Raw genomic sequence first — 26,015 nt, forward strand, 5'->3', positions numbered from 1 at the left:
TCTGTGTGTGTCTGCAGGCTCACCTGGTAGCAGCCTTCGAAAAGAGCCTGAGCAACATGACCTGCCGCCTGCAGAGCCTCACCATGACTGCTGAACAAAAGGTACAGGAGCTTGTAACATGCTGTGTATGAGCTCCATGACGAAGGGATTATAGGGAGGAGAAATGATTAGAAACAGACAGCGACCTCCATCAATGTGGAGGTTGCCTTTCTGCAGTTAGGGACAAGTAAAAGTGTCCAGTTATGCAAGGGCAAGAGTTCAGTATGTTTCACAAAGATACAGCCTACAAACCATTTAAGACCAGTGTCTTCTTCAGAGTCCTCCAGCATTTATCTGCTCCCATCAAGTGGCATCCCACTGGTTGGTTTGTTTTTTTTGAAACCAGAAGAAACCATATTTGGATGAGAAGGTGGAGCTGAGGAGGGGTGAGGGGTGGATCTCACCTGCTCTGTCCTCTATCCTGATGGTCAGGCAGGTCGCAGTGTGTAGTACAATCTGTCAATCACACAGTGGCCCTGCGCTAATGCAGACCCTATTTTCCTCTAAATGGGACCATAATTTAAAAAAATGAACATCATGTTGTATTGAAGAAGACTTGAAACTAGAGACTGAGACCTTAAACTCATTAGCAAAACGTTTACTGAGGGAATAAATCAAATGAGTCGCCCCCTGATGGTCATTAGATAGATGCAGGTTTAAGGCAGCTGAGCATTGGCTTCTCTTTTCAGACCCAGAGTCTACATCCATTTTTATGGCTGCCACCTCGATTTTCTCCATTTTCTTACAATTAACTGTCTTGGTGAGAGGAGGGCTGAGAGGAGCTTGAATGGTGCTGAAATGCTGATCACACAGCAACAGCAATATGTTCAAAGATACCCCCCCCCCCCCACCCCCCCACCCCACCACCCCCCACACACACTACAAATAATGAATGCTTCCCCACACACATACACACAGTGCACTGACGAACCCTGGCAGCTTTTTAATCCTCTATAAATTAAAGCAGACTGGGATCTTGTGGGCTGTCTTTGTCAAACAAGGCCGTCCCAACTTTTAATTAAAGCGGAAACCCTATCTGCAGCCCTCAGTGGGTTTTTCGGGAAAGGCAGAATATGAAACTCCCTCTATCTGATCGTGTTGGTTCAACACAGAGGAGAGTTTTTTTTTTTTTGTTTTTGTTTTTTATTCCAAGCAGGTGGTGCTGGCTTTGGGGCAAATCCACTGTGAGGCTCCTATCTTCTCCAAAATACCGTCCCCTACTTTTTTGCCTCTCATTCTCTCCCGCTGAAAGCCACGCCAATGCCAAATTTTAGAATTCGTTCCCAGTGACGAAGCTTAATGCGTTCCTTCCAACAGATTTGTCATCCTTTTTAAAAATAACCTGGGCTGGTCATCAGTTCTGAGGTTCTTCCATCTGTTTTATGTAGACTACAAAGATTACATTTCTCCAAAAAAAAAAGTCTGCTCAACTCAGTAACTGCACTAAAAACATCTCTCTCTCTCTCTCTCTCTCCCTCCAGGAGTCTGAGTTGGCTGAGTTGCGGGAGACAATAGAGATGCTGAAGACCCAGAACACAGACGCCCAGACGGCCATCCAGGTGGCCCTCAATGGCCCTGACCACCTCCACAAAGGTAGTGAAGGAACCAGCAGGGGACGTTGGATCAAACTTCTCTCAAATTCACTGATGTTTTGTGGAGACTTTAAATGCCTCACTGTTTCATGAGTTGGTGTATATTTAGCCTGATTGGCCCCAGAGGGAAATGATCCCCATGATACTTGAAGTATGTGCTGTATAGGTCAGTTTTGGAAAGTCTTGATTAGTCATGGAAACAACCTGAATCAGACGTGTAATCAGTTTTGTGAAGGACATTTTCAAGTGTCCAACTCTGTAGGTGTTTATCAAGAGAAGCTGAGCCCAACGTAGCTGCACACTAAAGAGAGCATGATATCAACCAGCACATCCTGGTGCACTGATCAGCTCAGTCTCCAGTGCTCTAAGTTTGTCTGTCGTTTCCAGACCTGCGGATTAGACGGCAGCACTCGTCTGAAAGTATGTCCAGCATCAACAGCGCAGCCAGTCACTCCAGCATGGGCAGCCTGGGCAAGGATGCCGAAGACAAGAAGAAGAAGAAGAAGAGTTGGGTAGGTGGAAAAAAAAGCTGCCCAGTGGAGTTGAGTCCAAACATGGACAAAAAATGTTCTATATATATATATATGTATATATACAGTGCACCTGGTCAGAAATGGTTCCTCATATGGTAGAAAAAAGATATGTAAGAAGAAAAGTTCACCTCTGTTTTATTTTCAAGAATAATTTGATAAATCTCCGGCCGGTATTTGCTCTGTTATGAGAAATGCCAGAATGTAAAAAGCCTACAGGAGACAAGTAAACAAAAAAAAATGCTACAAATGACTCATTGGAGGTTCACAACATTTTCATTCTGCTGCTTTCAGGGCACCAAGAAGTTCTAGTGTCTTCATCTCCAGCCCATTTGTTCACTTGTCGCAGGCATCAGGAGCCTCATATTATCAAACTGAGTTAAACTGTCATTGTTTAGGATTTGGATTTATTCAGTTGAATGTCTTCTTTACATAGAAGACGACAGTTTTTGTGGATCTATGAAATAAAGCTTGTTGTACTGTTACATCCACTGTAACAGCTTCAAAATCAGCTGAATGTTAATAAAATGTAAAGTAGTAGTAGTGCACCGAGTATTCTTTTTCCTTCTTGTATTAAAGTGTGTGTTTACACACTTATGCACTCTGCAATCTGGGGTCGATGCCATAATCCTTGTCTACTCACATTTTGTGTTTGGATACCTTTGAGGCTGGAGAGTGCAGTGTGTGTTCAGATTCCCATAGGTCCATAGGTGCAAAGTCCTAGAACTAACTTATCACAGTTGGCCATCACGTCATTGTTGCTAGGTTACAGTGCTGAGATGGTATCAGCTGAGTGTCCAAGTAACCATCCAGTGGTGAGGACTGACGGAGGGTCGAGCAGAGGAGTCAACTACCCTGCAATTATTTTGTGAGACGCACTTGAAACTTCATACCCAGTGACACCAGCATGCAAGTGGCCACTGACGTCACAGATACTGACGTTCAGCTTGAAACCAGGGCGATGGTTCCCCGGGGGTTAGAGAAGAGCTTGTTGAATCACTTTGACAAGTGGGAAAGTCTGGACAGAAGAGAAACACTCTCACCTGCCTCATCTTCTGTCAAAGTACTTCAGAGAAGGGCTCTTAATCCCTCAATTACTCAAATGCACTTAGAGGAAGAGATACATCTTAATTTTAATATTTATTTATAAAGTTCATTTCTCTTGTGTCTCTTTTTTGTCCGTAATGTACTTGCACCTGCTTTTGGGTTCAAATCCAGCCAAGGAGGACAATTTTTAATGCAGTACCCATCTCCTGTTTCCCACTCTACTGAAGAATCATCCACAAACACCCACAAATCAAGTCCAAAAAGTCTAAAAATAAACATCCACAACCATAAAGCTCCCTCTTCTCCCTCTGCCCTTCTCTCCGATGCTGTTGCTCTTTGCTTCACTCTGTAATAGCAGCTCAGTCTCCCCGGCTGAGAGCTTATTTGCTGCAGCCCCCTGAGTCAGACAGATGACATATTAGAAGTTCCAGCTCAGCCAAAGAGCACAGAGCCAGTGCCGGTTTTCAGTCTGTGCTGCAATGCAAAATGCCTGCCCTTGAAAATGAAATGCATGCAAACAGCCCAAAAGTTCAGCACAGGGTGCGACACCCTAGCCTGCCGTGTTAAGTGAGAGCCCGAAAAAATTCAAGTCACCCTCATGAATACAAATCAGTCCCTTATTTAAGCAGCAATTAATTATTCATTTGCATAAATTCTGCCCTGGTGTACACGTGGGTGGAGACGGGGATGGAGCTGAACGGAGGTTAGTGTGATGAGAGCAGATGATTATATCAGGGCAGGAGCAGCAGGACGGTGTGATGAAGAGGAAGATTACTCTTCAATAATGCAGCGTGCAGGTGTCCTGAAGCAGGACCTGGACTCAGGGCTACTTCCCTGTAGTTGATATCTGACCTCTGATCTCTCTGCGTATTTTTATTATTCTGCAAATACTTATCACTTCAAACATGAGTAAAGGTGGTGTTTTAAAATGTAATTTTCTTACACAGACAGACTGAATCTTGGACCTTTTCATACTGTTTCCATACAGAATCTTGTTCTTCATGCTTTGTGCTATTAATCCTTGTTTGGTTGCACTGCAGGTGGCTATAAAATGTGTGTGGGGGGGCAGTTTTGCAATGACATATTAATTTTAGTATTTCCATGCCATTTGAGCCACTAGCATGTGAAATTACTTATTGCAATTTTAAGATGTGTCTTCCCTGTCATCAGTGGTGTCTAACCACAGGGTGTCAAAAGTGTTGAGATAAACAGGGCTGTGAATATCTCGTTTAGAGAAAAAGATGCTCTGAATGTAATAACAGTGGAACTCATCATCATTATCATCAGCCTTGCACCAGCGATAACTGTTTCCTCAGAACAAGTGCTCAGTAAACAGACACATTTGCAGCAGTTAGCCTTAACCAGCAGAGGGTTTGCTGTAGATGGGTGAGGAGAGCAGGAGTGTGTGTTTGTGTGGCTTAACGCTGGGTGTGTTCTGCATCTTCAGGTGGCTGATTCCATCCCGGCTCAGGTCAGTGGTTTCCAGAGTGTCTTCTGTATGTTTGCAGTGGTTATTCCCCGTCTCTTTCCTCTTCCTTCGCTCCCTTATTTGTTCCTCCTTCTTCCCCCTCTCAGAGCAAACTCTTCTTTCTCTTTTTCTGGAAACGTCGGCATGGAAACAGCAACCCTCCCTTCCCCCTTGTTCCTCTTCGATCCTCCCCCCTTTTCCTCCCCCCTTGTTCGTTGTGATTGCCTGTTCAGCCCTAATTTCTAGGGTCATTTCAAAGCCTGATCTCCCCCTCTCCATCTCTCATTTCCATCTCTACTTACGGCCTTGCTTCTTAACTCCCTCTTTACCTAAACCAGACAGTGGCCATTGCTTGGAAACAGCACAGAGTGACTTCCTGATCTGGCAGGATGTGATGTCACCAGAACGCATCTTTAAATAACTGACATGATGTGACTGAGGAGTTTGGTGGGTGGCAGCGATGCTGACGTCTTTGCCCCTGTGTGTTTGTGTTTTCCGTCTCGCAGTTACGCAGCTCCTTCAAGCAGGCGTTCAGCAAGAAGAAAACCAAATCCCAGTCGGCCCACGACGAGATGGAGGAGATGACGGACTCGCTGCCGTCCTCACCCAAGCTGCAGCACGACAACAGGCAAGGCAGCATTGCCACGCTGCGCTCCTCGCCCTCCACCACCGAGTGAGTTTTCAGCCTCCCGCAAATACATCTACACCTGCATCCACTCTCACGCACTTATATTCAGTACACAGGTAATTCTCACCTCACACACGTACACTGATATATTTTTATGCATAGTAATGCAAAAGCACATATACACCGTACACAGCTGGCTGATTTGTTCCTTCTTCTTCTCTAAGTCTTCACTGTTTTGTTTTCACACGTCTTTAAATCCTTTCCTCACTTTTCTTTTATCTCTCCTCTGTTCAAACTTTTCTTTCACCTCTCTCCACCTGCTGTAGCAAGTGCGTTTGCGATAGCAAGTCCTCTCCTATTTGGACGCCAAAGAAAAAGCTAAACGGTCATGTGGTCTACAAGCACAGATCTCGGTAACAGCCGCTGTGTGGCATGCTCCCAGGGAGTGTGTGTGCAGTGGGGTGTGTTGGTGTGACTGTCTTTTGCATCTTAATGCTGCAAAAAAAAACCATGGCATGTTAGAGGTGATGGATTTCCCTGCAACACAAACTGAACCAGGACCTGGAGAGTGTCCAGTTCTCAGTTCAGGGACAGTAACAGCAGGTTGAATTAAGGGTTAAAAGCAGTAAGAGTTTTCAAACTCGTGCAGTGGAAATTGGCTGTGTCACTGTGAAAGAACCAACATGTGGCTGTTTGACCAATGCAATAAGCATGCAATGACTGTGCACATGTTGCTGTGCTGTGTGGCAGCTGGCGACGTCATGTCAGCGTGAAGACGACTGACGAGGTTTCCTCAGGGGCAGAGCACGTGGAAGGTTTGAACTTCAAATGACACAGTGAACCACAGGAGTGTGACAGATTTCTGTTGTGTTTGACACAGCACTCTGCCTGCTGATAATGAAATAACTGTCTCTCTGCCTTGATGATGGTACTTCATTTTGTATTCCACTGCCTTCTCTATTGTGATTTGAGGAAATATTTGTTTGATAAGATCCAGTTTAAGAATCCTGATCTGTTTTGGCCGTCTGATGCTGATATGTTGAGTTGGCTTTTTAATGTGGAGACTTTTGTTTTGGCGAGATTTATAGGAGAAGCTTGGCAGCTCAGACCGAGGACACTGTATCCACTATAACTGAATGATTTGTACTTTGCACTAATTTGTGGGAGTCTATATGATGATTTGTCATGTTGTCATCAAGTTTATGGTTAAGTGTCTTGTAAGTCCATACCGGCAGAGGATCCGGTGCAGGACACTCTAATAAACAGTCATTCAAAATTAAATGACCACATCACCTCCTGTAAATCAGGTCCTCACTGTGCTGTAATGGCAGTAATTGTCAAACTAAGAAAAATGTTCATCACAATCACACACTGCATTAATAACAAACAAAAATCAGTTTGTTGCAACAAAATCTGGCATAGCAACCTAAAGAAAGTGAATGACTGTGCATGGAGGGACCCACAACTTTCATCTATAAGATTCCTTGGCTGAAATAAAGTCAATGGGAAGGATTCGCTGTCCCAAATGCCGCACTTCCCTGTTCACCTCCGTGTTGCTCCTGCCCGTGCAGCTTTCACCACTGACTCCACCTTCCCTCTGAGCTTCAAATTTCAGCTCTCTTGTGTCCTTTCAGTGTGTACTGTTTCTCTCCAGACTGTGTGTGTGTGTATTTGGTATAACCCTCGCGGTGACCCCCTCCTCCTCCGTGTGTGTAATCCCGGTCGCAGGCTGTGCGAATGCACCGAGGCGGAGGCAGAAATCATCCTCCAGCTGAAGAACGAGCTGAGAGAGAAGGAGCTCAAGTTGACAGACATTCGCCTGGAGGCGCTCAGCTCCGCCCACCACCTTGACCAGATCCGAGAGGCCATGAACCGCATGCAGGTGAGGTTCCACTGGCCTGTGGGGGTCTATTTATGCTTGGCACAGGTTTAACCAGAGCAGGATGCATAACTGCCCATTTGTCAGGGGATTATGGTGATAAACAACAGAAGTCTAAATTTTAAATTCAAATTGGCTTTTACTCTGGATTCTGTTTTGCCACCTGTTGTAGAGAGAAGGTATGAAAACTTTTCTTAGGACATATCAAATCAGGAATTTTCTCCAAAGGTCCAGACAGAGGCGTCTCACAGGGAAAAAAATACCTTTTGTTGTGCTACAGTTTCGTCTCCGGTGAAGGAGACAGGCCAAACTTGACTCTGTCCAATTTATTTGGGCTAAAGTGGTGTGTTTCTCCCCTGAGGCACTTCAGCATGACAGCTACCAGTTAGGAAGTTAACAATGCATTCAGTGGGTTAGTGAATGGCTGACAGGGCACCAGCGGGGCACCAGCAGAGCTGAAGGCAAAGTAGCTGATGGAACACAAACACAGAGCCACACACACACACACGCACACACACACACAAGCACATAGCCTCTTGTATCATATCTACAGTATACAGCTAACTTTCTTGCAGGTTAGCTATTCAATTTTAGGTCCCTGATACTGTTACAGACTGAAGCAGAGTTAAGCATAAAGACCATAAAAACTATTGCCTGGCTCTGTTGCAATTAACTTGTAGCTCGTTTGTAAAATTAGACAAAACCTGAAATGTAAATGAACTGAATTGTTCATTAAAGCAGCTAATTGTAAGTTTTGCTTTGCTACATAGCAAACATTAGCATTAAAAGCTGTTTGGAAGAAACGTTGTGAGTTCAGCATCAAACTTCAGTCCTTTACTCACCAAGAGCTGTCTCTAGCTGTGGAAGAGTCAGCTCTTGTCTCTATCATGTCTTGTCTTCTACTGAAGTTAGCATGTTAACCAGCTAGCCCCCAGGCCCATGTCATTACTTTCCTCAGCTAGGCTAACAAATTTACAAACAGACATGAGAAGGTTCTTATTCTTCTCATCTAACTCTCAGCAAGAAAGCAAATTGTTGTATTTCCTAAGATGTTGAATTATTCCTTTAAGCTCTAAAAGTCTGAAAACTTTTCAAAGAGTAAAACATGATACTATAAAACTAGGATACTGTAGCTTGCTGACTAGAACAAAGCGCACTCAGCCGGCAGTATCAGCTCCAAAATAGACAATTAATAACAGACTTGTCAGTCTCAGCTCTAAATACACTGTCAAGGTGAGCACACTTCATAAAGGTGGAATGAAACAGTTTAATTGTCTGTGCAGCTGAATGAAAAGACATAAAATGAGGCTTTCTCTGTCTCAATTAATGTATTTGGTTTATTTATTTAATTCCTATTTATATAGAGCAATAAAAGCCACCCATCATTTCACAGTATAATCTTCAGAGATGCTGAGTCATTTCATATTCTTAAAAGAAGCATGTGTTCAAAGAATATCACCATAAAAGTCTCACTTAAGTGGATCTTTGTGGATGTGGATTGCCTCGTCTGTAGAAGCCTATAGTCTCCTCTCAGATCTGGGGATCATGTAAGGCTCCTTATCTGAGACTTAACCTTCTGTACAAAGAGAGCCTTGAAGATCAAAAAGCCGCTTACAGCCCATAATTCCAATAATACTGATTCAGAGTAACAGTGGTCGGCATGAATGCAGGAAAATGAGCATTTGTTGTGTGAGCAGCCTATTACTCAGCGTTACCAGAGTCTTTGAATGCAGGTTGTATTAGATTCTAATTTTCATCCTTTTCTCAATCACCAGAACGAGATTGAGATGCTGAAAGCAGAGAACGATCGCCTCAAGTCCAGCGGTAACGCGACGCCGACGGCCACGCCCATCAAGACAGCCCGGCCGCCCTCAGAGACCTCCAGCACCTCCTCGTCCTCCTCGCGTCAGTCCTTGGGCCTGTCGCTCAATAACCTCAACATCACTGACACCATCATGTCAGGTCAGTTCAGTGTCAGCGCTGGTGTCGCAGCGCGTTGCTCTCAAGTGTCCATGTAGATCAGTGTTCACAGTCTGCAGTTTGGTCTGAGGAGTGAGAGCAGTGAGTGTGGGAGTGGTGGAAGTGACTGAAATGGATTGATGAAGTCTTGACAAACCAAAAATGGAATACCTTAACTGGCCAATCAGGACTGAGTATTCAACAAAGCTGGTTAATAAACCCCAGAAATATATTTCAGTATTTAGAAGGACAAGTTGGTTCTTTTTTCTTTAAAAAAAATGGTATATTCAGCTATTGAGAATTAAACCGTCGTATTGTAAGTGCTCTGCTGTTTAGTTGTAGGACACAGTTTTATGGTCTGCAGAAACCCTCAGGACAGAAGTTTTTTTTTTCTGCAGCATCAAGTTGGATTAGTTCTCTCCGTACTTGCCCCAGTAAATGTGAGAGAACTGTGTTTGTGGAGAGACGTGATCTGGAGGAGCTGCGTGAAATGATGAAATAGCTGCTCTCTTGTCTGCGAGGGCTCGCCACGCAGCAGGAGCCTGTTGCACACACACACATGAACATGTTGAAAATCTCTCCAGGCCCGCTCTGTTTGAGAAGTGAAAGAGTTTTGTCCCTCTCACTCGCCCTATAATTAACATAGAAGGCGCAGCTCTCTCCGAGGACTCGGGCCCTCGTTAATTGATGGAGGGATGAGCCAAGAGCGGCGACGCGTGGGAAGACAAGCAGGCCAGCGGGCCGTTATCACCCCAGCTAAGGGAAGCCATCCGAATACAAAGTACCCACTTCCCTCTCCAAAACTGAGCCTGGGAGAAGGAGAATGAGGAGAGATTTATGGTGCGAGTTGTTAGTGGTGTGATTGTGGTCAAAGGTTAAAGGTGACAAAAGTCAAACTTGTCCAAAGTAGAAAAACTGCACTTTATTTGCTGAAGGTTTATATGGTTATATCACTGTGCTATTAGTAGTCCTTAATAGTTAGAGCTGCTATAACTAATATTTTTGTGTTAACAATGGATCACATGACAACTTGTACGAGAAGGGGAGGTCACCTGTAGTGATGACCCCACAAAGAGTTAACACCTGACCCTCAGCTCTACAGAGAATTTTAGCGTCTTTCAGCTCAACTGACCAACAACAACAACAACCGACCACGTTTTTGTCTTGGATTAGTCTCATCGGTCACATTGAGAAAGTTTTTGGCTACAACAGGTGAAACCTCTCAGTAAACTACCTACCCAGGACCAAAAAGCAAACAGACAAAGGTAACAACTAACTGGTAAACAAAACAGAGACAGATATTTTTCTCAGGAGCTGGTTGAGACCAAAAACAGAGTTTAAAGGAGAGTGAGTATCGGACTGAAATTCATCAGGTGGTCTGAAACACAACTTCATATAATAATGAACCCGAAAATGATTACTGTTTCAAATGAATCAAACCTTATTTCACTGTAGAGCTGTGAGCAGTGCATTGATTCACTTAACCCCTCCATACCCCACTCTCCCTCTCTCTCCCTCTCTTTCTCTGTCATTGACAACAGACCCATCTGTTGAATTGGCTAAAAACAACAACGCAACAAATGTGTCTCTTTGCATATACAGCAGGGAGGTGAGATCTGATCACAAGTGGTCACTGGAGACGCATGTGGAGACTTATTTTTAAGCTGGGGTGAACAGACGTACTTAGAGCTGACACATGTTAATACCAGGTCTGAACAGGGCCAGTGTTGTGTTTGCAGTTGGTTTCCACTTTCCCTAAGTGCCCAACATCTTGATGCTGATCTTTGAGCTTTTGAGATGTTAGCACAGCAATGAAAACAATGAACTGGAAGAAGCACAGCTAGTCTAATGAGACTTTAGACCAGTTACAGATGTCACACTCTGATGGTACGTCTGTGCAAATTTAACCAGCTCAACCAGAAAGCCTGTGTACAATGCAGAATGTAAAACCCATGTGGCATTTCTGTTTATTTCTCTGGAGAGTATAATGGACTAATTCTGGTTTCTTATACCCACTCAACACTTGGGGTTTCCTGAGAAATATTCTGTTACTGCTGGTGGAGAGTGGAACAAGTATAAAATGTGTTGGTTGTCTGATTTCCACACAGTGGTTTGAATATTTGGCTTCCTCTTGACATAAGGCGATGTTACTGTCTTATATTTCTTGACATATTGTCAGCTTGATAGAAATCTGCTGCTGACTGGACTTTCAGCTCCACAACAAATACCTCAAAGAAACTTCTTATTAAAAGATTTTCCATTTTAACTTCTTTGTCTGTCTTTATACTCTATTTCATTTCCTCACACACAGTTGTTCTTCCATTATCATTCAGCACACTCACTAGAAATCGCTCTGTATGAGAACATTGATTAAATGTAGAAGTAATTACCACATGAAAGAAACCCATTAGCTATCTTTTACTTTGGAGTCTGTTTGTCCATCTCCAGCTGTAATTTGCCAGCAGGCAGAATGAGAGTGTTTATAATGGATCAAGGTTCTGACAGATTAAAGTTGGTTGCGTTTCCTAACAGAAAGTTTTGTTTTCAGATATTCTGCTAGACGACAGCTACGAGGGCAATCTGCGCAAAGAGGGGCGGAGCGTGCGGATAGTGGTTACCATCAGCAGTGGGCCAAACACCACTAAGGTTAGTGGGTGAAGATCTCCCATTATTTTCTCTTTTCCTCCAGCTAAAACCACTTGAACCCTGTTTGACTCCTGTGTTTTTATTTTTCCTCAGGGGACACAGAGCCAGGAGTACCTGATTGGCTCTATAGGTGTGAGTGGAAAAACCAAGTGGGACGTCCTGGATGGGGTCATCCGACGTCTCTTCAAGGTAAACAACAGAGGACTTTGCTCATAGGTGTAGGTCAATCATTTAGGCACATAAAAGGTTTTTACAGCAGATGTTTTGACATGTCATAGCAGAAAAAACACAGCTGTTCCTAATAGCTTTAATGATGACCTTTCCATGTAGTTGTCTTAATGTCAGTTAATCAGCATGCACAACAGCAGAGCTCTGACACAAGTCAAAACGTCTGACATGAGAAATGTTTATCTGAATATGTTGCGGTAATTTGATCCTGCAAGTACAGACACATAAACTAAGAAACAAAAGAACCAGGGATGTGTAGATGTCGATGTTTTTTTCATATGTTTCTTCTGAAAGGGTGTTTAACAATAACTACAGCACATGCATTTAAGATGAAACATGAAAAAGGAACGCATGGTCTCCTGTACAGCCACATCTGTCAAGACATTTCATTCCTAACTATTCACTTGCTTGGAATTGGAATTCACATACCACACCCAACTTAAGGATAAAGGCGTATTTATTTCTTTTTAAAGGTCCCATATTGTATAAAGGTAGATGTCCATGTATTTTTTGATCATAAAGCAGGTCTAGGTTCTATATTAATACTGTGAAAGTATCAAAGCCTCAGTCCACAGAGAAATGCACACAGCCTGTATTCAGAGACTGAGCCTTAAAACCAGCCGTCACGACTATGTGTAATTTTGTGATGTCACAACAAAACTATCACCACTCTCAACCATGCCCCAAGCCCCGCCCACCTGGACCCACAATCCAACCATGCAGGATTTGGTTTCTCTGAGTGTTTACCTGAAATCTGCTATATTTTTATTGGATCACTCAAAAAACAGTCAGCCAATCAGAAGAGAGGCTCAGATCCTCTCTTCTGATTGGCTCACTGACCTGTTGTTACTAGAGCTCCAGAGAGCAGCCTGAGAGAGGGGATGCAAAACTACACTGAGGTGGTTTTTGGTTCTTGAAACCACAAATATATCTTCTGATGGAGATCAACACTTCAAATAAAACACAGGAGAATTGTAAAATATGGACCTTTAACTTTAGTCACACAGTTCTCTGTTGTTAAACGACACATGCTGAAGTTACCACCATTATGTTTGATTTATCGTCTAACATTCACAGACAGACAACATATTTTTCAGTATGATCAATACTGCAATGCCTCATTTTTCATTTTTCATTTTTCACCTCTCACCCCTCCCTCCCTCCCTCCCTGCAGGAGTACGTGTTTCGGGTGGACCCTCTGACCAGCCTGGGTCTCAACTCAGACAGCATTGTCTGCTACAGGATGGGCGAGGTGGTTCGCGCCCACGCCTCCGAAGTGCCTGAGCTGCTGCCCTGCGGCTACCTGGTGGGCGACAACAACGTCATCAAGGTCAACCTCAAAGGTACGGCAGCAAGGAAACATGGAGTTTCTATTCCAGGATCACAGCAGCTGTTAAAACCAGGTTCAGGTTCTCAAGGAAGGAGTGTGGTACTGGAGGAATGTATGATTCTTACTCTGATTTCTGTGTTGGTTTATTTTAGTATAAACCTTTAAGTTATTTCCTGAACACAAACTAGACCTAACTTGAACCTTATATAATAATACAAGACTTTACTACATTCATTTTCCTCCTCCTATCTGTCTCCTTTCCTTCCTGTTCCCAGGAGTGAAGGAGAACAGTATAGACAGCCTGGTGTTTGACACACTCATCCCAAAGCCCATCATCCAGCGGTACCTGAACCTGTTGATGGAGCACCGTCGCATCATCCTGTCAGGACCCAGCGGCACCGGGAAATCCTTCCTGGCTGCAAAGCTGGCCGAGTACATCATTTCCCAAATGGGGCAGGAGGTGACTGAGCACAATGTGGCCAGCTTCAACGTGGACCAGAACTCCAGCAAGGTAGAAAGAGCAGACAGGTTTTATATTGTTGTTAAGGGATTGGGATTTTGGTGCATTGCAGCAGTGATCCTGCTTCATTTTTGCCTTATTTCCCAGAACACAATTTCATGTATTCATTTACTTGTGAAAAGTGAAAGGAAAACCAGTTGTTCATTGATTTTCTACCATACAGGGTTTGAATATCACATGCAAATATGAATAGATCTTCAGAGATGTTTCAATACAAATACAAATACAAATTAGTCTCTCTGCCTCCTGTACCTCAGATTTCTCCCTGTGTTATTACTGAATGCCAGAGCAAAATTGCATCTCTTGAAAAAAATCCTCTATGCTCTGACTTTGTGCTGATTTTACAACCTTATATTTTTCTCTGATGTTTTTGATCATCCTTGGCTGTAAGGAAAATACACCAGCATTTAAATAACAGGCCTCTGAATGTGAGATTCATCACCACCAGCTGTTTTTGATAACAGCAGTCACATACATTTACTCATTTGTAGTTTTCTACAGTGAATGTTTGTCCAGAGGGAGAGAGGCTTGAACTGGAGTTGTGTATTACAGTAAATGCAGGAAATGTCAAATGTTCCTGTTATTAAATAAACATGAAATATCAGTTTGAGGACTGCGATTTACTGTAAACATCAATTCATTCTTTCATTTGTTTTTAGCTTGCATTTGAATAATAGAGTAAAACATAAATAAAGAGATAATAGGGACTAAAATCTATGGAAGCAGAGAAAAGCCTATATATTTATATAATATTATCAGGAGAAAATTATGTTTTTTTATTCCAAGATAATGGGATAATTATTCTGTTATCTCAACATAACAAAACTCAGTTATTTGGAGATAATGAGATAATAATTCCACTACCTCAAAAAGAGAGAAAAAAAATTTCAATCCTGATAATATTTTGTTATGTCAAGATAACAAGTGTTGATAATGGGATAAAAAAAAAATATTTGTGAGTATGACCTTTCTCAGCTTCCATAAATATCATATTGCTCTCTTTAAACTATTATTTCACTTGAAGATGTTGCATCCCAACCAGTGTGCACACATTAAAAACTGTTAATGCTTCCCTCCCCAGGATCTGCGGCAGTACTTGTCCAACCTGGCAGAGCAGTGTAACTCTGAGGAGACGGACACAGAGCTCCCCACTGTGGTCATCCTGGACAACCTCCACCATATCGGCTCCCTCAGTGACATATTCAACGGTTTCCTCAACTGCAAGTACCACAAATGGTGAGTCACACTCTGTCTCTCTTCCTGGACGGGCTGACTGAAGTGCCTCGTCCTGCTGCTGGTGACAGCTCAAGTCAAATCCAGTCAGTTTTATTTCTATAGCCCAAAATCATAAACCACAAATTTGAAAAAAAAACTTTAACAGACAAAAAGGATTACACCTCAGGAAGAGAGATGTACTCTACTGGTCCAGGTGGAAGCTTACTCTTCTTACTGAAGAGTGGTACGGCTGTGAACAGGCAGTGATTCATAGGGAGGCCAGCCTGGTGTCTATCATTACTGACCTAGCAGCAACATGATGCAGCAGTTATTTAGTGGAAGTGTCAGTCAGCAATTATGTGTTTTGTTGTCGTTGTCTCCTTTAGCCCATATGTTATTGGGACCATGAACCAGGGAGTCTCCTCCTCTCCTAACCTTGAGCTGCACCACAACTTCAGGTTTGTGACAACCTTGACTCACACTGGGGTTTATATTACTCATTGTGTTGTGATATTATATTGTGTAAGGACTGTGTAGAAATGTTATTGGCTCCACAAAGCTATCAAGTTTAGTTTTATTTGCTTTGCATCATCTCACCTTGATTTTAATTGTCAATCAGCACAACATTTCACAGCTTGTAAACTAAAAGCATTCTTCCACAGGGAGTGCTGTAATTACTTCTCTTGGATAATTAGACTTCAATGAAAATGAATAGACTATAGTGCATGTTGTCAGTGTTGGATCATTTGTGCTTGGCATGTTTGACTAGCTGATGATTTGGCAAACATGAAGTCATTAGAGAAAGCTTATCATGAGCCAAACATTCATTTAATGTTGATCGGTTAGATTTTAAAGCTTTTAAACTGCTGGTAGAAATACCTGAGATAACACAAGTCTCATCATCTGTAACTCGCTGCTTTGATCAGACATCTGGTTTAAAGTTGCGATGATCTATGAACCCCACTGATGATCCGTCCTGTTGTAGATGGGTGCTGTGCACCAACCACACTGAGCCAGTCAAAGGATTCCTGGGTCGTTTCCTGCGGCGGAAGCTGATAGAGACGGAGATCGATAAGAACATGCGCAGCAACGACCTGATTAAGATCATCGACTGGATCCCCAAGACCTGGCGGCATCTCAACGGCTTCCTGGAGGCACACAGCTCCTCCGATGTCACCATAGGTCAGTTCTCACACACACACACACACACACACACACACACACACACACACACACACACACACACACACAGACATTTTCTCCCTCTAGTGCTTCATACTGTTTGACCAATGCTATAGCCCTGTCTTTCTACAGAACACACTAATATTCAGTCTTTGCATATAAGTGTGTGTTGTTAATCGGCTCCATATCTTCGGTCTTTCTATCTTCCATCCAACAAACACTCATCCCCTGGGCTCTTTTGTCCCTGCAGGCCCCCGTCTCTTCCTGTCCTGTCCCATGGATGTAGAAGGCTCTCGGGTTTGGTTCACTGACCTGTGGAACTACTCTCTGGTGCCCTACCTGCTGGAAGCCGTCAGGGAAGGGCTTCAGGTACGTCCTATAATACTTCAAACACTCTGGATCATCAGAGTATCTATAAGCTGTACAAGATTTTAAAGGGTTTTCCATCAGCTGTTCTCCACAATTCATGAAAACGAAATTGAATGACCCCCTGCATCATCAAAAGAAACAAGTTCAGGGCTCATCCTCAATCATACCTCTCCTACAGCTGTACGGCAAAAGAGCAGCATGGGAAGATCCGTCCAAGTGGGTGAACGACACGTATCCGTGGAACGCCGCCTCGCTGCAGCAGGACGGCCAGTCTCTGCTCCAGCTGAGGCCGGAGGACGTGGGATACGACGGCTACAGCTCATCCAAGGAGGGAGCCTCATCCAAGCAAGTGTCTCAGAGTGACACCGAGGGAGACCCACTGGTGAGGAGGACATGAAACACTGCTTCTCATTAAATCTGTGCCATTCAGGAGCTTCCTACGGAGAGTGTAGTTTGCTTACAGCATTTAAGTCGAGCAGAGACACAACAAAAAAAACAGCTTAGTGGAATATGACCAGGATTTAATTAAAATAGCAGCAGTGATAAATGTCTGTCCCTCACATATGAACCATCACCCAGACGGAATGATCTAATTCAATAAATCTATATGCATGGTGCAGATTCATAAAGTTACTCAAGTCAGGGTTGCTGGTTTCCATAGAAACCTGTGACATGTGTTACCTTGGCTTTTGCAAAATGAAATAAATAAGCTGCTGAAGTCACTCGGTGGTATAGACTCCCTTACCCCACACACACACACACACACACACACACAGACACACACAGACAGGATCAACTGTCTAGTGAGTGAGAGTAGAGAGAGAAGAAGGTGAATGGGTGGAGAAAGAGAGAGAGAATTAATTTCCATTTGTTGGGTTATTGCAGCCCAAGAGGAATTAAAGGGTAGTCATCCAAAAACAACTGGCTTCATTTAGCGTGTGTGTGTGTGTGTGTGTGTGTGTGTGTGTGTGTGTGTGTGTGTGTGTGTGTTTGTGCTTTTGTGTACACATGTGTCTGTGTGTCCAGTCTGAGCGCAGGTGTGCCTAGACTCATTTTAGGAACACTTGAAGCAATTCACCAGCTGCTGCAGCAGTGCTGCATTATTTAGACCATTAGCTCTGTTACAGGGATGAGAAGTTCTGCTGTTTTATTGTGGTGATTTACCACAAGGTTTTATTACACACACACACACACACACACACACACACACACACACACACACAGAGAAAGAAAAGCAAGAGTGTGAGTAGGGCCGAATATCCAAATCACTTTTTTTTTTTGTTTGTTTGTTTTTTGGGTTAAGACTAAATGTATCACAACATATCATCATAAATGAAGCATTGTGTTGCTACAGAGACGCCTCGGCCTACAAATCATTCTCTCCAGAACTAACAGAATATGAATGTGCTTGCTTAGTGCAGGCCACAACAAAAATCACATCATCATCAATTTAATATTTTTTTTCACAGAAAATAAAAAGCAGAAGTGACCGTGCTCACTAAAGTCATGACCCACAATATCTGTCAAAATGATCACAACATGAGTTTTCAATCACTATTTGTGAGTCATTACATGAATTTGTGTTTGTCGTAGGTGTAATAAGCACAGTGGCATCTTAGAGACAGCACTTCCTCATACTGTGACAGCTGAGTTATCAATAGAAAAGAGTGCAAACATCACATTCACTGTTTGTTGCCACTGTCAGAAATGTCATAATTCTACTTAAGGTTGTAGGTGTTGTTATACTGCAGTGCATTATTCACGTTTTTTGAATATTTTCTGTCCAAGTGCATGTACATTGGTGAGTGTAAGGCTGTAGCAAACAGCCTGTTTGTTCAGGTTGGGGGACTGGTTGCAATGAACCATATTCAAGCCACAGTCTCAGTTATCAAACTGTTGATCTTGTCGTGTTTGCAGATGAATATGCTGCTGCGACTGCAGGAGGCAGCTAACTACTCCAGCACACAGAGCTGCGACAGCGACAGCACCAGTCACCATGACGACCAGCTGGACTCCTCTCTGGAGTCGGCACTATGAGAGCGAGAGCTGCGCTGGGAGACACCGGACCCCTTGGATCCCTTGAACCTGGGAACATTTGAACCTCCATTACTACTAGACACCACCCCTGTAGTGCACAGATGTATGAAATATGAAAAGTTTTATTATCCAAAATGGTATACCCACCATTTGAAATCAAACACCTATTTTTACATAATTATGGTGCAATATTAAATCAAATTATTGTATGTTTGAAAGAGTGGTTGCCAACCTGATCAAAAACAATCACACAGGTTGGATCATTTCTATTTTGTTGACGTCAGAAAGTGAAGTTAGAGAGTACATTTTAATGGATGTGTATCATTTTAAGAATACAACTTTTCATATACGTGTAGGCGGGATGTGTCTGACGAGGAAATGTAGTTCCTCTGAAGTTGACTTCCATGGAGTAAATCACAGTTCCTGCTCAGCAACGATGAGCCACAGTTTACTCCCTTCATTTAAACAGTGTCAGAAAAAAAAAGAAAGAAAGCCAAGAGTTTGACGTGACTAAACTGGATTTTTGTTTTTTTAAAACCCAGTTATATCTTCAGATGTTTACAATGGGGGGGCATGTTCTGTTGTTTATGTCTTTCCTTGTTTACAGAGGTGCTTTCTCACAGACACACACACACAGACACACACACACTCATAATAATGCACTTACACACAGGCAGCAGGAGGAGACTTTCTTTTAGTCAGAGGCTTTAATCAGTTCAAGCCCTAATCTGACCAACAATCCAGCCTGCCAAAGTGTCCTTGAGCAAGGCACTGTATCTGCCACCTCTGGGATGCCTGATGTCCAACCCCACATACTGAGGGAGGCAAGCAGGAGGACGGCACTGTGGAGTGTTTTTATGGGATGTAATGCCCTCTGGTGGCTGTATTGGAGGCTCTTAGAAAACAGTGGCTGTGAACCACTGATTGTTGATCGTCACATACAAACTGGGCTCATCACAGATGCATCAGACTGATTTTGTGTTTAAATAATGTTAGTTAAAGTCAAAAACCAGCTGTTTGTTGTGGTTAGCTGAACTGGCTCCTCAAAAGTTACTGTTTTGGTAGGGTTTAGGGCTAAAGGACACTTTTTTTGACCAGCTGTTTACCACTATATCACCTTTTTGTGTCTTTACTTTTTCTAAGCATAAATTGTGTACAGGCAGTTCTGCACCACCATGATGGCACCAGAAGTGGTTGATGTGAGACTTCTGCAAAGCCTCTGCAGCCCAATTAGCATCACCAGACAAACATTATCATAACATACAGACACACACACACGCGTGCACACACACATCCCTCCTGCTCTCAGCTCAGTCGTCAGTTGAGCCTCGTGGTGCTGGTCTCCTGCCCTGAACCTCGTCAGTGTCAGGCACTGCCAAGCCGCTCCTCGCTGGCCTGCATGCCAACAAGCACAATGAAAGCGCATTGTCTGTGTGTCATCCAGCCACATTGCTACTGTGAAGAAAAAATGGACAAGTGCCAATGTTTTCCTTTGATTTACTGCCAAATGTACACGCACATAACCATCCACATACACACAGGCTTCTCATCCCAATGCAGAGCTGACCGTGGGTTAGACTTAGATGAAGTTGTTTTTGGCTTTCCTCACTCTGAAGCATGTTGTCACTTGTTAGTTTTAAATGCACCATGAGAGGAGCAGGCGGCGTCCTCTTTGGATCGTCACAGAACTGTATCATTTGATCATTCGCTAAGCTCCTCCCCTAGACAGTGATTGTCGAATCACGTCTGTCGAGCTTTGTATTTCTCCACCTGTCTAAGCTTCAACCTTTTTTAAATCCAACAAGAGAAAAATAATGTAAAGAATAGATCAATCAGTGTTCATCTGCTCTAATGTCAGCTAACTAACATTAGAGCTAACTAGTTTAACCTGGATAACTTTCCAGATTTGTAAAATTCTGTCTGTGAGTATTATAACCCACTGTGTTGTGCTCTGGCATCTAATAAGCTTTTAAACACATAAAGCTGTCCCTCCAAATGGATCTCCCAGCTCACATTCCACTGTCACACCTCTGCAAACGCACCCCCCTGCACTGTTTAAAGCAGGGCTTTCTTCCGCAGGTGTTAACGTTAGCAGCTCTGCCCTGCTCTACTCCTGAATTTAGTCAAGTTTACACGCCAGCAGCTCCAGCTAACATCACCTGAGATAGCATTGGTCAAACACATTGGTTAATCCTCATTCTGTTGTCTCCTGTTGTAACATGAAAAGTGAAAACATACCGAAGGGAGCTCGCAGCTTTAGCACCAGCCCTTTAGCACAATATAATGTATGTAGCCATCAAGTGCATATTTAAGACCAATTATACAAGACTATCATTTTAAAACGAATCAGCCGTGAACATGAAGAAGTCAGCTAGAGACATGGAGCTAACATTAGCTTAATTATCTAGCTAGCTACAGCTGAATTTAAAGTGGCGATTGTGCTGTCGTTGTCATAGTGAACTGCAGAGGTGCACAAATGGAAAGCTTGGCAGGCATAGCAACAGTAACTAAGGGGCTTGGGTCTTAGCAAATGGTCGATTGCAAACAGCTGAATTCCTGTGCAACCCATATTAAGAGTTGGCTGCAACAAGGAAATTCAGAAAGTAACAGGGAAGCAGCAGATTGACTGAATTTTTCTGCTTTAACAGTTATGAACCAGAGCTACAGTATAACTCTGTTTGACCAATCAACACAATATCAATAGTATTGAATTGAATGATGCAAGCTGACAGTGTCTTGCTTGAAACGCGCTGTCACCCATGTGATAGTCTTGTTCAGCGTCTGCAGCCATCTGGGATCCATGAGGAACCAAAAAAAAAAAAAAAAAAAAAAAAGTATTTTACAATGCAAGTTAACCAGATCAGCCCGAGAGCTGAATAATGGAACAATGATACTGGTGCTTTCTCGCTGCCTTAAGTGTGCAAAAGTTGGGGAGGCATCTCCTTCTCCCATTGGCTATAGTGAGAAAAGGTTGGATGATGATGATGATGATGATGATGATGATGATGATTTGCTTCCTGCTTTGTCAAAGATGCTGCTTGTTAGAAAAACAGCCTCTTTTGTTTGTGGTCGTTCCCTCTTCCTCCAAACCGCCCTTTCTTGTTTCTGACAGTTGAAGTATAAAAGAATTGATGCTGTATTTGAATTTAAAACTGACCAATATTGTAAAAACATTTAAAAGGGGGTGGGGTATTTTTTAGTTGTTGTTTTGCGCCCAGTTGAGCTGGGCCCACTTGAACAGACAGGAGCACAACCAAGCTGTTTTGGGTTTTCTAGCCTGATGAGCATGTTTTGAAGCTTTTTAAAGGGGATGCATTGAGAAGAGACCTTTATCTTTATGTATGCGTATATTGGACGGAAGCCATTTTGAATTTTGATTGTCCTCTCTTTGTTTATCAAGTGGGTTGGTTTTGCACACTTTGAGGTCGGGGTGGGTTGTAAATACTTAAGTCTTGCACAGTGAATCAAAGATGCATTCTGCCCTGTTGATGTTACAATATGCTTAACCCGCTGAGTAAATTATTGTACTATGAAAACAGAGAAAAAAAAAAAGAAATGCAAAAACTCAACACGCTGTCAGAAACAGGTGTGTGTCTTGTGGTGATTGGATGTTTTGCCTATGCAGGAGGCATACGGTGTACAGTAAGAAACAGTTTTTTAACTCACTGACATCACAGACCGAGAACAAAAGAATAGGCACTTTTCCAGTTTCCCTCATCCTGCCATAATATTCTCTGGATCCTCTCTGTCTTTAGGAATGCCTGTTGTTCCTTAGAAGCCCTTCCTCTCTGGACATTTTAACCCAAGCTTACCGCCACGTTAGGTTTGCTGGCTGTGTGAGGCACCGAAGCTGACCCAACACCGTACTGTATACATTTACCAACAACCAACAGGTGCTACTAGCCAGTCAGAGTCCATCAGAGACCAACAAGTCACATTGTCACAACCTCAGGACAATCCAATCCTCTACAATCCTACCTGTGTTCAGCTTCACGTGTCTCTGCAGCCAAGCCTCTGATGGTTCACACATACATCTGGCCAACTTTGCCGGGTTTGTGTCTGCAAGGGTGTGTAGCTGCATGCTAAGGGAGTAGTTACCATGGTAACCGGTTGCTCCCTAACTTGACTCACACCTGTGTATGAAAACTGATCTTAGACGTCCCACATTTAGCCCTCTCAGCTACTCTACACTCCTGTTGTAGGCCATTAGTTCCCAAGCTAGCAGAACGTTGACACCGTTAACAGTGTACACCATAGTGCTGATGATCAACTGGTAATTTTTTCCCACTTACGCTTTGCAGTTACATCTCAGTTGAAAACCATAGCATTTACTCTGGTTTGAGAGAAAGTTTTCTTCTTTTTTGGGTGAAACATTTGTCCTTAAATGTTTTATATTTTGTACATTTGTATGTAACATATCATGTAAATAGACAGAGACAGTGATTTAACTCATCTGGAGGATTTTGTAGTCTTTGTAAAGCCCTAATAAATGGTATTTGGTGTCACACGAGCAAACAACAATCTGAGTTTTTGTCTTTTGTGTTCATTTGAGATGTGTTTGTGTGGTCTGTTTATGGAGCGGAGGAGTAAAGGTATTGGAGGTGGATAGAGTAGCTGAACTGTTAACTGTAGTTAAGTAGAAGTAAAGGTAGAGATCAAAATAACAATTTGAGTATGAAAGTATCTATTGAAAAAACTATTTGAGTAACTTCATAAGTTAATTTTTTTTTTGCTTCAGTGTATTCCTGTGCTTTGAGATGATCCCAAAAACAATTTAGTACTCCTTACAAATCAGAACTTATATGTTTAATTTGTATGTTTAAAAAGGTCACTGATCATTACTGCGTGCAATAGAGATGGGCCCAAGTGAGTGTTACATTCTGGATATTCACTCTATTTAATCCAGTGCAGTCCAGCGTATGTGCTGGTGATGCCTAAGTGTCCATAGAGAAACTTGTTCCTTAACTTGAAAGCACTCAATCTGGAGTTTGGTCTGTGAGAATGAAGCTACTGTAAATTTGAGTGTCACAGCGATATCTGAAAATGTAGTAGCTGTAATAATGTAATATCTCAAATGTGAGTTACTTTCGTCATTTTTCTACAGAAAGCTAGTTAAGTTGTCCTGTAAGTTCTCTTGTCGCCAAATGACTGGTTTGGGATCAAAAGAAATTCTCAGGAACAATTGTTTTTCCTTTCTTTTGCTTTTCATGTAGAAGTTTGATATGCTAACAAATGTACCTTACTGGTAAGTTTACAACAAAAACAGGCCTGAAGTGTAATTTGTGCAATGTAAAAACAGGTTAAATCTCGGATGCCTTATTTATTTTATTTACTTGCATATTACTGACATCATGTAAATAAATGATAGCGCTAAAAAGCATGAAATTGTAAGATAGTGTGACATTGTCATGTGTAGATGTCTTCCTTCCGACCCCTGGTGTTTTAATATGAATTAATCAAAGAAAGGTGACAGCTGATACATTGTCAAACAATACAAGATTGGACAAACTGAAAAGCTGATTTTTTTTTTTTTAATGATCAAACTCATGCATCCAATAGAAAGACAGTACAAATAAAATGGTAGTACATTGTAACTTCAGTGGCTTTGCAATTAGCGTCGGTTGGTTTTATTTTGAAGGACTCACGTGACAGGTTGTGTGTTCACTTCCGGCTGCAGCTGAAGCAAAGATGGGACGCGTCGCAGATCCCGTGACGGACTCAGAGGAAGAGCTTAAAATGTTGAAATCTAAAGGAGCCTCGGCGTCTTTGCCGAAACACTCCTACTGGTTTGACTTTTGGCTGTTCGTGGTCTTTGACATCGCCTTTTTCCTCGTCGTGTACTTCATAATCCCGTGAAAAGGTGAGCGGGAGTTAGCGGAGAGCTAGCAGAGGGCGGCTACGGAAGTCTCGAAAACTAATGAGCTAGTCTTGTTAACGCAAAGAAAAGTGATAAATCGTTGAGGTTACGCTATCAATTTGTCGTTTTCTTTGGTGTCATGACTAGAATTGTATTTCAGGTGAACTTCACAAAGCCCAGAAGCTTGTATCTGTTAAGTGCACACCCCCACACACATCCTCTGGGCTTGCCTGTTAAAATATTTGCTTTACAGTAGAAGTCATCACAGTGGTGACCTTAGTTATACTATGATGTACGTTAAGACCACAGGTACCATAGGCTTTACCTATATAAGCTGTATATATACAGCCCACATGGACGAATACTATTCAAGCCCCCTGCTGTTTTCATGTTATATATTATTTATCATTTTACTTTATTCCAGACACATAGGTCCATATCAGTTACAAAATATAAATAGATAATAAGATAACTGTCCTTAAACAATACTTCGAGACATGTTTCTCTTAACTGAATGTCTTTTCTTTTCCCTGAGCATTTCTGCCACTTGTTTTCCTGGGGTTTAACATTTGTCTTATATGTGATTATTTTTGTTAAAAGTTTGTCCCCTGGACTCTGGAGCCTGAGAACATGGAGTGCTGGTCCCGCCCTGCTGTCAGGAATGCTAACCAAGCTTTGACTGAATTAACTCAGCGTTTTTTGATATGGCATCTCAAGCTTCCACGACTCGGACCATGGAACTGCAAGTTTTATATACGTAATGTCCAGCTCTGAATTATGAGAGATTTGAACCACAGAACTCCTTCCCACTGTGACCTGTTGCCAGTTGTTGAAGACTGTCTTTGTTCATGGATGGATTTATGTTGCTGCCATGGGGAAGAAAAAAAAATTAACTATTTTGTATTATTGAGAAGCGGCTATGGCATCATCAGGACTTGTAAGATGTACCTATAATATCACTAAAGTGCTATTATAAGTATTATCACTATGAATGTTACCCAGTAAAGCAGACCTGGTTTTGATGTAGTTGCTGTTGACAGAAGTAATTTTAATCACATTTTATAAGTGTTTTAGTTTCATGTCCATATTGTCTGATCAGTAACTAAGTCCTGGAAAGAAAAGAGCAATCTCACATCTGATGTGTGTGTTTAGCCATAATAAGCCATCTGATGATCCAGTGCAGGGTCAATTCAGACACCAGAGAAGCAGGATTATACTTACGCACTTTAAAGAACAATGTGTTGTTGTGGAGTCTGATTCCAGCACACTAAAATGTTGACTGCAAATAAAGTGTTTTTTCACTACCTGCTAAATGGTGACAGTTTGATTCTAGTTTGGCATCGTGAAGTTCAAATTTCTATGATCATTTAAATCTGACTAAGTACAATACTAGTCCTAGGTTTAATATACATGCTTTGCTCCATTTGTCTTGGGGAGTTGCTTCTGCTGTTCAGTGTCAGATCCTAAAGTGACCAAGTGTTAGTATCAT

The 26,015-nt window shown here is 42.4% G+C and overlaps 1 protein-coding gene and 1 long non-coding RNA gene across 13 annotated transcripts in view; both read left to right on the forward strand.

The window, feature by feature from the left end:
- The window catches only part of nav3 (neuron navigator 3), a 456,492-nt gene extending 433,302 nt beyond the window's left edge, over nt 1–23,190 (forward strand). For 10 of the 12 annotated variants that reach the window (XM_071502610.1, XM_071502611.1, XM_071502609.1 and 7 more), the window contains 17 exons: nt 18–101; nt 1,521–1,632; nt 2,019–2,143; nt 4,656–4,679; nt 5,183–5,349; nt 7,033–7,186; nt 8,959–9,145; nt 11,691–11,788; nt 11,882–11,977; nt 13,191–13,359; nt 13,622–13,857; nt 14,948–15,102; nt 15,468–15,539; nt 16,067–16,263; nt 16,514–16,632; nt 16,811–17,014; nt 18,550–23,190. In XM_071502610.1, coding sequence (XP_071358711.1) covers nt 18–101; nt 1,521–1,632; nt 2,019–2,143; nt 4,656–4,679; nt 5,183–5,349; nt 7,033–7,186; nt 8,959–9,145; nt 11,691–11,788; nt 11,882–11,977; nt 13,191–13,359; nt 13,622–13,857; nt 14,948–15,102; nt 15,468–15,539; nt 16,067–16,263; nt 16,514–16,632; nt 16,811–17,014; nt 18,550–18,669 — 2,319 coding nt within the window. In that variant the 3' untranslated portion in view covers nt 18,670–23,190. The remainder of the gene's footprint in view (nt 1–17; nt 102–1,520; nt 1,633–2,018; nt 2,144–4,655; nt 4,680–5,182; nt 5,350–7,032; nt 7,187–8,958; nt 9,146–11,690; nt 11,789–11,881; nt 11,978–13,190; nt 13,360–13,621; nt 13,858–14,947; nt 15,103–15,467; nt 15,540–16,066; nt 16,264–16,513; nt 16,633–16,810; nt 17,015–18,549) is intronic. The other 2 variants (XM_071502607.1, XM_071502604.1) reach the window with 1 other exon arrangement.
- A 963-nt stretch (nt 23,191–24,153) lies between these two features.
- Nucleotides 24,154–25,839, forward strand: LOC139635367 (uncharacterized). Its single transcript, XR_011694186.1, has 2 exons — nt 24,154–24,529; nt 25,127–25,839. It is a non-coding gene; the product is annotated as an uncharacterized lncRNA (long non-coding RNA).
- Nucleotides 25,840–26,015: the final 176 nt, after the last annotated feature.

The sequence above is a fragment of the Trachinotus anak genome, unplaced genomic scaffold (assembly GCF_046630095.1).
Source record: "Trachinotus anak isolate AG129_WGS33_773 ecotype Australia unplaced genomic scaffold, CSIRO_AGI_Tana_v1 ptg000018l, whole genome shotgun sequence".
NCBI lineage: Eukaryota > Metazoa > Chordata > Actinopteri > Carangiformes > Carangidae > Trachinotus > Trachinotus anak.